This window comes from Ananas comosus, unplaced genomic scaffold (genome assembly GCF_001540865.1).
Source record: "Ananas comosus cultivar F153 unplaced genomic scaffold, ASM154086v1, whole genome shotgun sequence".
Taxonomy (NCBI): domain Eukaryota; kingdom Viridiplantae; phylum Streptophyta; class Magnoliopsida; order Poales; family Bromeliaceae; genus Ananas; species Ananas comosus.
In genome coordinates, this window is record NW_017893344.1 from 97,290 (window position 1) to 109,826 (window position 12,537).

The 12,537-nt window shown below is 37.3% G+C and overlaps 1 protein-coding gene across 1 annotated transcript; it reads right to left on the minus strand.

The window, feature by feature from the left end:
* Positions 1-4,088: 4,088 nt before the first annotated feature.
* On the minus strand, positions 4,089-8,353 carry LOC109705725. Its single transcript, XM_020226493.1, has 4 exons — positions 7,567-8,353; positions 6,986-7,291; positions 4,909-6,882; positions 4,089-4,108 (listed from the first exon to the last, which is right to left on the minus strand). Exons 1-4 carry the CDS (start codon positions 8,351-8,353, stop codon positions 4,089-4,091), a joined length of 3,087 nt encoding a protein of 1,028 aa, XP_020082082.1.
* Positions 8,354-12,537: the final 4,184 nt, after the last annotated feature.

Consider the following 12,537-nt stretch of genomic DNA (forward strand, 5'->3'; position numbering starts at 1 on the left):
TTCCAAACGTGGTGCGGGATGACAAGGATAAGGCCGACTGCTTTGTGCGTGGGCTTCGGCCAGATCTTTACCAGGCTGTGCTCGTACTTAGGTTACAGACTTTTGCCGAGGTCCTGGATCGGGCCTTGTGGATAGAACAAGGCAACGCATTCCTGCAGGAGGAGCGCGAGGCGTACTACAAGGAAAAAGGAAAAGGACGGCCGGGGAGTGGATCTGGTGGTCAGTCTTGTCACGCCCCGCCCCGAAACCACTACCAATTTGGCACGATTGGGCCGCGGCGGCGGACTGCCGAACGGACAGCACCTCCCCTGTCCGCTCAAGGCTCAACAACAAGAATGTGTACAAGAATTTACCCAGGAAATTAAATTCTAAACATACACATTCACAAGGGCACGATGTCACGCCCGGGTACCAGCGGAAGCATATCCGGTACGTGCACAGACCCGCCATACACCTGCAGTATATAAGGCGTCTACAAGCAACAAGTCGATAGGAAGTAAAACAAGAAAGTCCTATCCTGATATCAGAGCAAAGTACAAGTCGATGTACAACGAGTATCCAATCCAAGTCAAAATACAAACCAAGATCTCAGCAAAAAGGAGAAGTAACACCACTATAATCTCAACCCCGAAAGTAAATATACATCATGGGTATACAAAAAGAATAGATACAATGGTGGTCTCTCTATATATATATGGGCATCACCCTCGGCCGTAGCCCGAGTAGCAAGGTGATCGACTAGCACGCTCCTAGTAGTCCCTAGCTAGGCGCGACTCCCTTGCCACGATCCCTAGCCTCTCCTGTAGATGGCTCTGTAAAAACAACCACCAAAAGGGCGTGAGAACTATTAACAATAGTTCCCAGTGGGTAAGCCGCCAGCCTCGGCGAATTACACCACTAGGCTCAAGATGTACTAAATGAAAGCAATAACAATAATTGCATGATTTATAAGCATGATGCTAATAAGTAATAAGCATGTAATCAACATGTAATAGCTTTCTACAGTAATGAACCATTTGCATAAAAGAGATATAGCAACTTCTGTAATCATGAACATAGACATGAGTATAAGCACGAACATAAAAGTGACTACTGTACACTTTAAGTAATAAACATTCATTACTGTCCTTTTTCATTTAGTACTTTCCTTTCATTCACAGGGACCTACCCAAGGTAGTCCAGCTTGCGCCGCGCCTAATGGCCCCGTGGTAGTATACACTCCCCACGGCAATCCACTTCGGCACCCAATCCCGCACGGGCGAGCAACTGTCGCGTAGGCCAACTCCGGAGTGCCGGCTTGTAGGGAGCGACCCTCACAAGCGTGTGCGAATGAGCACGATGGCAAGCAAGCAAAGTCCATTGTCCACATGTCTCAATTCTCATGTTTCATTTGCAGTATTCTCGCTCTCGATCCTTTGATCGACATTTCAGTATAACAAATATTAACAACAACTAGAATCCACTAGTTTAGTAAGCATGCAGGAGTAATGCTAATTTACATATGGCATTAGAATCTTTCACTATCATGGCACTATCAACATAGGCACAAGCATGTCATAGTTCTCTACTTCAGAGTCAAGAGAATGTCATTGTTCTCTACTTATAATTAAGCGAGTAAAAAGAGAATGTCACTGTTCTCTACGTTTCATGAGCATAATAACGTGTCTCATTGTTATTCAACTAAACCAAATAGGAATATGAATACATTTAGGCGTGAGGATTCTCTACTTCATAGAGATTCTATGTCAATATAGTAAATGTTATGATGACGAATTCTCAAGCCCTTTAGCTATCACATAAGCACACAACTAACACATTTCTATAATACATATAGAACATAGAGGAGCTTCACTTGCTCTGGTTAGGTCCGACCCACCTATTACTCAGCTCAAAACGGTCCAACAGAAGCTCTAAACTCAACTCAAACGGTTCCTGGACCTGCTGAAAACAAAACATCAAACCGCATCGAAGCAATTACTTAATAATCCGATTTCGGCTCCAATCACACAAAGTATGAAGTAATAACTCAATTCCCTGCTTTGACTAGCTTAATACCTCAGATTAAGCTTCCAAAAGGCCCTCCAATGCCAGTCGAAGACAGTCCAAGGGTCAATTACCCTCTCGCTGCGAACAAAACCGAAACGACATCAATATAGTCGATTATAAGCTATAATAGTCGAATTCTAGCAATTTCAGCTTCCTAACTGAAATTCTTGCTTACCTCAGGTTAGAACACCTTCTAAACCAGCCTCAAAAGGTACACGTTCAGCTCAACGAGACTCGAAGACCTGCTGCGAAGAGAAAATTCCAAATTGCATCAATAATCCGCGTATAGTTCCGATTAAGCTTCATAAATGGCTAAATATTCCACTTAAGCTTCAAAGTAGCTTATCCCTGGTCTAAGAAGGTTAAATCACAGCTAATTATCTCATTTTTAATTGCTGAAATCTCAGCCTAGCACAGCAAGAGGCAAAAACCCGAAATTATTACTTAAATCGACGAATAGAACGTCGATAACAGCGAAAGTGAGTCGCTTACCTTCTCAAGCTGCCAACCAGTGACCTGCTGGTCCAGGGCTGCGAAAACCCATCCAAAATACTCTCTCACACGTCCACGTAAGCTCTGCGACGCTCGCAAACAGCGAAGAACGCACGCGGCGACGAAAACAAGCTAAATCGGCGAATTTTTTGTAGAGAGAGAAAAACCCTAGAGAGAGAGAGAGATGAAGGTGGAAGAACAACCTCCTGAGTTCCAGCAACCATTACTGAACTCCCAGAGTCGTGCTGGAATCAAATAGGTGAGAGCAAGATGTGAAATTACCAAACTACCCAAGCTGCCACGAATCTGCCAGCTTGTACCGGTACAAGGTGATGGCTGTACCGGTACAACAAGCAGAAAATTGCTGATTTTCGCAGATCAATGCAATTTCTCACTTTTAACCCTCCAATCACTCTCTAACTGGTCAAAAACTTCTCCAAATCATTTAGAACATGTAGAATAGTTCCACACTTCATTGCTCACACTCGAATTTCGCAATTTGCAAAAGTTCAGTGTATTACACACGAACAGTGCCAACAATACAAAGAGCAAGTAATCCACAAGATAAAACATGTGAAATAAAGAGAGTACTTTACTAGCTATTACAATAGTTGCATTTTTTTACATTTACATCATTTTTCCAAAATGAATACATTTGATCCTCAAAATACATAGCTCTCCAACCTCACCTACATGAATCTCTCTCAATACATAGGGGTGCTAATGCAAAAGGAAAGCTACTATACTACCACGGTCTCACTGATCGGGCGCGATGCCCTTGCCGCGGTCCTCTCTCGGTAACCCTGTACCTACCACTGGAAATAGAGTGGGGTGAGAACTATCTTCCATAGTTCCCAGTGGGCTCGGCCGCCGACTCTGCCGATCTCCCCACTAGGTCCAAGTGGGCACAAGCAACAACAGGTAGATAGATAGATAGATAGATAGATAGATNGTTGGACAAGAAAGATAATGAACCTAGAATCACATGAACCTAGGTGGGCAAAGGTAATGAACCTAGAGTTAATAAACCTAGGCTATGAGTATGGAAGCAACGAACCTAAAGTATTAACTTAGGTTGAGTAAATGCTTGGATCTAGATAGGTCAATTCTATAGGGATAAGACCAACCCTTATGAGATGTGAAATGGATTTCGGAATCCCAAAGCTAAATGGATACACCGAGAGGGGTGTAGGGTGTGTGCGACAATTTCGCCGCCCAGGGGCTATAGAACCATTGTCGTGGCGTGTGCGACGATTTCGCCGCCGGATGGTTAGCCGGTTAGTGGATCATACCGCCTGTAGACTGAACCATCGACGTGGCGTGTGCGACGATTTTGCCGCCGGGTGGCTAAGTAATGACCTAGGCTGCCGTTGTTGGGTGAGGTGCGATTCGTTCGCCGCCAGACGGCTAGGACAGGAGTACGGTAGGCTGTGGTTAGCTGAGGTGCTTGTGAGAGTTCCTTCACCTCGAGCTTGGCAGTGCGCGGACTATCTGCGATTGATTGACTCAAGACTGAGTCGAGTGGCATAGTTGGCTAAGGTAAAGTAACCTTAAGAAAGAATGGCAAATGCTAAAGTATATCGACAATCAAGAATGTCAAAGAATAAAGAATCGCCAATGAGTATAATGTAACAAGGAAATGATGTAACGAATAGCTAATGAATGCGAATAGCTAAATAAGTAAAGAACGGCTACATGTAAAGAATGACTAATAATATGTAGTAGAATCAAGCAAACTACTTGCATGAGTTACAGGTTTTGCATATCGCATTTTGTGAAGCATGTTATCTGTTAGTTGAATAATAACATGATGATATATATATATATATATATATATATATATAGGTGTTATTGGACTAACATGTTGCAGGGCCTCATTAGACATATTGATCGAGCTTTTTCCTTGGGTGGCCGTACCCACTGGGAACCATGGAGTTGGTTCTCACCCCACGTTGTTTGGGGTCTTTACAGGTACACACGAAAGCGGCGCGGCGGCGCGAGGCAAGGGCGTAGCTCCGTAGATAGCGCCCTACCCCAGAGACCGAGATACCAGTACCCGAGTTGGTGGTCTAGCTTGGGAGGTTTAAAGATAAAGAACAAACTTTTATCAAATTGTAATATTTGTGATTGTATTCGGAAGTTTAATGTAAAAGAAAATTATGGTGTAAAAATTGTATCTAAGTTGAATGTTGTAATAACTTAGTAGTATTATGTTTTTGATACTTCCTTATGCAATCTATGAATGAATACTATTCCTGGTTGGAACCTCTCGTATTGTATTGATTGCGACGCCTTGGACGTATAGGGGAGACTCTGTCCGCGGCACAGGAAAACCCTGTCCGTTCGGCGGTCTGTTGGCGGCGCCGCAACCCGGCCAAATAGGCGGGTGGTCGCGGGTTGTGACATCCTGTCTCGTTCCTCCAACAATAAAAGGAAGTATTTGTCTGAAATCGCCACCAAGCAATACTGTCTTTCCCCCAAAGAGTTTTTCCTCTGCTACTTCTTCGGCAGTCTGTAGAATATCTTGCAACGATTTATCCAAAGCTTCAAAACAATTTCTGTGGTTCATTGGAGCTTCATCCCAAATTATTAAGCTTGTATGAGCAAGCAATTTTGCAAGTTGCGTTCTCTTTTTTATCTCACATGTTGAGAACTCATCAAGCTTAACAGGTATCTTAAATCGTGAATGAGCTGTTCGCCCTCCAGGAAGTAATAAGGAAGCAATTCCCGATGAAGCAACAGCCAACACAATTCTTCCCTCAGATCGTAGTTTTGCAATTATTGTTCGCCACAAATACGTTTTGCCTGTTCCCCCATGGCCATAAACGAAGAACAAATTGCCTCTTTCTTCATAAACAGAGGATAAAACAGCACTATACACTATTAATTGGTCACGATTTATGCCTTTAAATAATTCCATATGTTCTGCTCTTAAAGCATTCGAATCATAATCTAGTTCTTCTCGTAATAACCTATTGTTGGAATCTTCCATAAGTAGCCTATTGGGGAGTGGAAGTTTAAATTGCACAAGCGAGCTATTATTTTTATTAAGCAACAACTCCAACTCACATAAGACATAGTTTTGTATTTCTGCGTCAGGCATTTTAAGGCTGCTGATCCCTAAAAGGTTTTTAACCCGATATATTATATCATCAGACATTGATTCCCAATAATCATTCCACAATTTAACAGGATCAGCAACCTCACAAAACATAATAATAGTGACAAAAAGTTGCCTTAAATCAGAGGCAGAAGACCAATAGGCTGCTTCTTCGAATGGATGACGCCATTCCAAATCATCACCTAGTAATTCAAGAGCATCGCATGCAGCACGAAATGTTTCATATATGATACCATTGACGGTTCTAATTTCAGTATAATTTCGTGCACCTTTTACCTTGTTTAAAAGCATCCTCAAAAAATAAAGCTCACCAGAATTTGGGTGGATATAAACTATCCTTCCTATTCGATGTCCTTTCTTACGTTTTGTCCAAATTTTGTCGTCGGAATGCCATACCCATTTAGTTGGGAATTCGACGTAAGTTAATTCACGCGCATCATCATACACCTGATTGGTTGCCATCCATTCAGTGAACATTGTTTTTGTAACATCAGGTCGCCTTAGAATATCATCCAAAGTTTGCATCTCGTGATACACTATATTATTCATTAACGGCAAATGGATGGTTAGTCGCTCAACTGTAGGATCTCGGCAGTGTATATCAAATTGAAACAATCTCCAAACAGCTTCATATGCCGATAAATACCTACAATCCAAATATTTCTTGATTTCATCAACTTCTCTGTCCTGCTGCCTGCATGTTGAGTTGGTAGTCGACGAATCATCTTCAATTATTGCTCTAATTCTATCTGGCCCTTTATTGATGTACTTAAATAAATATTTAATAAGTCTTGTCTTATTACACCATTCAACATTAATATGTGCTTGGTATTTAACAACCAGCTGCAAGTTATGCGGAACAACATAGCAATTATCAAGGTCAACTCCATTTTTTGTAACATATTCTCCATTATTTCTTCTTTTATAAATAGCAAATCCATTCTCATCCATTACTGTGTGCGGCCTAAATTCTTTCGAAAAATATTTTGAGCAATAACCTTTTGCCATACACGGTGCTCGAGGATTTGCTGATCCACATGGTCCATGCATCATGAATTTTGAAACAGCCTGATATTCATCCGTATATGTATTTTTATCAGGGATTTCAGCAGAAATAAACAAATCAATATCTGCAGGAGTTACCGATCTATGCTTTCCTTGTAGCCATACCAAAATATGGACATGTGGGAGGCCTCTTTTCTGAAATTCTATCGTATACAAATCTAGTCGAAAAAAAAAGGAATGAGTTAAATAGCGAGAAAAGATAAGCACACAACATCTAAGAATTTCAACATGTTTCTTTCAAGATATTCTTAGCAAACATACCAGCAGCAGGCATCCCAAAATATGTGCCATTTTTAATATCTGCCATTAATGCATCAACCTTTATTTTGAAAACCCTGCTAACTATATCCGGCCGATTTTCTGGCCTTTGGCCGGGAATAAATAGCAAAGCATTCTGTATCTCGAGCCATTGTGTATTACAGGTAAATGTAATGAACAGATCAGGATGGCCACAATGTCTGCATATTGCAATAGCATCTTGATAATTCTGAATCATGTATCGAGGGCCAGCTGTGAAGCTAGATGGCAAGATAATTTTCTTACCGATTACGTTACCGTCAACATCACCTGCAATAACGGCATCTCTAATACCTTTATAAATTTCAGAACGCAAGTCAGCCTGGTTTCTTCTAATATAATCAAGGAGTTCTTCTTTGACACATGAAAAAGCATCAACCAAATATTGCTGGAAAAGTTTACCTCCTCTAATTAGAGTCTTTCCTTCGGATATTTTATTTTGTATCCTATAGGCATAAATTCTCGCATTGTAACATTTTTTCTGCATGCCACTTTTCTACGCGAGTGTTCGTTATATTTTATGCCTATTCTGAAACCGTCCTCACCATATGGAAACAAAATAGGGTACTGCATAGCCATGAAAGATGGGTGTAGATCAGTAATACGTTTCAATCCCTCCATCTTATGCTCAACTATAATGTCTCGTTGCCGATCAGCAGTACCAAAATCACCAATTATTAGACCAGCAATCTCAGAAGACATTGGAGGATTATATTGTGGGCCACTTTCAGGACGGGTTCCTATTAATCTCAAGCGAATAGGTAAGTAATTAGCCTCTCTGAAACGGTCCCGTGCCATTCTAAATGCTTTTACTACTTCATTGCGAGAATCAAATACTTCCATTAATTGGCGAACAATATTTCTGTCAATATCCTGAAGTTCATCACGACTGTTAAATGCTCGCATTCTATTATCGATTTCGTTTTCAGTATCGTAGATGTACAACTGAGCAAATTTTGGACGATGCCCATCCATTGGCAGTAGCGAATACATCCTGTGATAATTTTGTCCACTAATCTTAAACACATATGGACCTAGTTTTCGATTAATGTCATTGTCGACCTTAGCCCCAAATGATGTGAGAGCGAACATCGAATTATAGGTGCGAATGTTCTTCCTAAAATGCTTTGCCTTACCTGAAACTCCATAATCTAATAAAGTATCAAGCAACTCAGGGGTCGACTGCAATAATGGCAAAGTCTTCCTGACAACATATTGAAAACCGAGGAGTTTGTTCGTTGCGTGATTTGTGAATTCTTTCTGCATACCATAATTGAGCTCCACATGATTGACATCCATGCTCAGGCAATCCAACATAATGTTGCTGCTCATTGTAGCGAACAATTGGCGCTGGCTGAGCAAATTTAGTCAATTCAATTGATAAAGGCATACCTGAATTAACATTAACAGTCGCTTCCGTGTTTGTTATAGATAAATACTTCCTTTTTCTCCGCCCATAATTATCACTATCTAATCCTGTAACCGAATGCTGACCAACATCGGCACAAGAGTTTGAAGCATAGAATCCTCTATTGTGCCTACGACGGTCAAGAATAGTCTTACGTAGTTTCCGATTTTCGGCACACAAGGCCATATTAACAGCTGCTTCCGTGTTTGTTATAGATAAATACTTTCTTTTTCTCCGTCCATAATTATCACCATCCAATCCTGTAACGGAATACTGACCAACATCGACACAAGAGTTTGAAGCATAGAATCCTCTACTGTGCCTACGACGGTCAAGAATAGTCTTACGTAGTTTCCGATTTTCGGCACACAATGCCATAATACTATTGCCGAATTCAACTCTAGCAAAAAGAAGCACAAAATCCTTTAATGATACCTCTGTCTTATTAATAGTATAAAATAGCAGAAAAGATAACCTCAAAATCAAATGGTGTTACAAAAAGGAAAGAACGTCACCCAAGAAAACTAAAAAAAGAAAAAAGTTTACTAACATCCTATAAACCTATCCACATTACCATCATTTTACACTCCAATATTCTGGTATATTTGTAAAAAATTGTATATATATAGAAGTATAATAATTATGGACTCTATTAGTTTTAATAACCAAGCTTAATTATTTTGAATCATCATTACATTTAGCACGAGAGCTACATAAAAAGAAGAAATATAAAGGTCAAAGGGTATTGGCATTGAAATTAAGATTGTATATATAGTTGTGTATAGTTTAAATTTATGACCATATAAGGTAGCGAAATATTTACTATTTTATACCACATTTTAGTTTATAAAGACTCACTATTTAATACAATGATGAAGTGCAAAATATAAATTTTTGATATGTCCAGAATATGTATTGAGCCTTCAACCTACTATGCAGCATTTTGCATAACAACCAACTATTCTCAATGGTGACTATTGTCTAAATAATGCATAATAAAATATAATGCCAAATAAATCTGCACCACTACATATATTTTATAATGTTGTCTTTGTATGACAAACTCATGTGACATATCAGAGTATGTATATACAAAAAAGGTAAGCTAGCTTCAAGTATATATCACTCCCGTGGTTTCGCATTTTCTTATTTTAGTATTCTGTGGTTTAAAGTGTATCAAATTAATGTTCTGTGGTTCCTTTATATCTTTTCGTCAGCTTTTTAGTTAATATTTTGTTAAATTATATAAAAAAAAAAAATTCAGATACTCTATCTAAGTTTATCAAATATTCACTGTAGTTCTCTTTAATTTTAACTTTGTTACTGATTTAACGAAAAAAATTTGTGAAATCCATAATAAAGAAATAAAAATGAAATCACAGGATACTAAATTAATACATTTTAAATCATAAAATCCTAAAATGAGAAAGTGTGAAACTATATAAATGATATTAAAGTTTTCATAAAAGAATTACAAACCTACGTATTACAGCGGTACCAACACATTAATGATATAGTAAGTGAAAAACATGACTAACTAAATGTTCTTTGAATCAATGGCAAATTTTAAATGTTAGAAAACGTTGAGAGTCAACAATCCATTATTGCCGACATTTAATGGATCACATACACCACCTCTACTTCCACTTTTACAAAGGATATATGAAGAACAATTAAAAAATTATACACACACACACACACACACACACACACACATATATATATATATGCAGAACTCGTCGACTATTAGTCATTCTAAATTAGCCTCCTTGGTTTTGTTTTTTATTGAAATTGGTCTCAACTTTTAATTATTTAGAATCAAGTAATTTTGCCAAAAAAAGAATTTATTAAACTGATTGATAATTCCATCAAATATTGAATAAAATTATATTTAATTAACTGGTAAGAACTAATCGAGCCATGAAATGTAACAAACTTTTTTTACGCCTAATTAATTGCAAAAACCTAAATAAAAATATTGGAAATTAAAGAAGAGCCACGCAGAAAAATTAAAGCTGGGTGACCTATCTAAGAACGTCTCGTAGTTGATGGGTCTCCATGCAATTTTACGCAAGAAAGAAAAAAGTTCATGAAACAAATAGACAGGTGGGTAGATGGACAATTGAATGCACATAAATTAATAGCCAACATGCAATTTTCTATATATTTTCGCATAGAAAAATTATTGAGCAAAATTGGAGATATATATACATTTTATTGCTAAGAATTAATGAGCTCTATTGGTTTTAGCCGAATGAGAAGTGTTTGCATTATTATATTTACCTTAAACATTATTAGCATAGTGTAAAAAGACTAATCATGATCGATAAGATTTATTCAGTATTAGGTATATTATTTTATGGCCAAACTTTAATTGATCCTCTATTGTTTAGCATATTTCATTTCGTTATTCTGCGGTTCGAAAAGATGCGTTTAAATATCTGTATTTTTATTTTTATTTTGCCACAATGATCTATTAAGAAACCTTGTATCAAGCTTAGTACAGGGCCTGTCTAAAAAACCCTGAAAAAATCGAATATTTGTTGGAAACACGATACCTGATCGAGTTCATTTTGTATTTTGTTTTTTTTTTTTCCTTCCTCAAAGTTATTTTGATCGATGGCAGGTAATCATATATTAAATAATAAATGGTGATTAAAATAGGAGGAAATAGAATATATGAATATATTCATTGCTTTCAGGAAGAATGCCGACATATGGTTCCTCAAATAAAAAGCAAAAATGTATTGATTCTTTTTCAGCACTATTTTTATTACAGTGTGTGATTTAATAGGAGCAATGCTTTCCGAACACTCAAAAGTAGAAGGAAATTTTATGCCATTTTCGTTCAGCTTTTTTTTTTTCTACGAATTTCATTACTCTTTTATTTTTTAAATACTGTAAATTATAAAAATTCTAAATTCTTGGATGAATTGTGTTTAAAATTTAGGTCCGTTTATTTATTATAAAAAAGTTGAAAGGATGACCCTAATATATTTCATTTATTGCATACATTTAAATGCAATTATAGATTGCTTACTCCTGCAGATATTGACCTGTCTATTTCTAATGCAGCTACAAAAAAAAAAAAAAAAAAAACACATACTCTAATGAATAGCAAGTTATTTTAAAATTCACGATACATGGACATTAAATCTTCGCTTGTTTTTATGTTGTTTATGTACATAATTACAGATGTACCACAAATGGCTTAGGCTACACAATTAAAGTTGCACTGCAAATGGTTTAGGTCAACTTAAGTCATTAATCATTAGTTTTTTTTCCTGACACGATTCCTGTTTTTTTTTTTTTTTGCTTTTTTTTTCCATTTTCATTTTATTTTACTTGTTTTAATATTTAAACTAATTTGTTTTGTAACAATATTTAATAGAAGTAGGCTATAAGAATGCAAAAATTGTCTCCCAGCTAAAAAAAGGGCAAATCCTTTTGACTTTTAATGTCCATTATTATTATTACTATTATGTTCAATCAGACGTGTATGAATTATAATATTTATGCGGGAAAAAAATACCGAGAAGGATCATACGTACTTTTGGAAACAGCTGCAACATAAATCCGCCAAGACTCTAAAGGCTGAGCTGCAAAAGGAAAAAAACATAGATATAATAAAAAAGACGGCTTGCTTGCAAATAAAATAGCCGGTAGCGATATTTGTTTGTAAGATAACTAAGTGTGACAAACAAAGATCAAACACAATGCTTTTGATGGGAAAAATACCTGCACTTCTTTGTGAACAACTATAGTTCTGTTCCTATTTGCGTCCCTTTGTAAACAACCGATCTACAAATGACAAAGAGACATAAATTAGTATTTTTTGCATATTTTAATACTGATAGATAAAAGGGACATATAAGGAGAAGCGTACTTAAACAGAAAAGAATATAATTTTTTGATAGAATAATAAAGAGAAAAATTATACGTACATTTGAAAACAGATGTAGTATTGGTCCTCTAAGCCACCAAACTCCTAGCTGGTAAAAAAATATATATACACATAATTAAGAAAATGGCAACATAAACTTGCTCCAATAAATATAAACTGAATAGGCGGAAAAAATCTGGGTCTTAGAATAAACCATCTACTAAT

Coding starts and splice junctions, on each gene's coding strand:
- LOC109705725 (XM_020226493.1), bottom strand. CDS start 8,353: ATGAGCAGCAACATTATGTTGGATTGCCTGAGCATGGATGTCAATCAT. Junction 7,292..7,566: donor CCCTATTTTGTTTCCATATG/GTGAGGACGGTT, acceptor CCGTTATTGCAG/GTGATGTTGACGGTAACGTA. Junction 6,883..6,985: donor TTTTGGGATGCCTGCTGCTG/GTATGTTTGCTA, acceptor TTTTTCGACTAG/ATTTGTATACGATAGAATTT.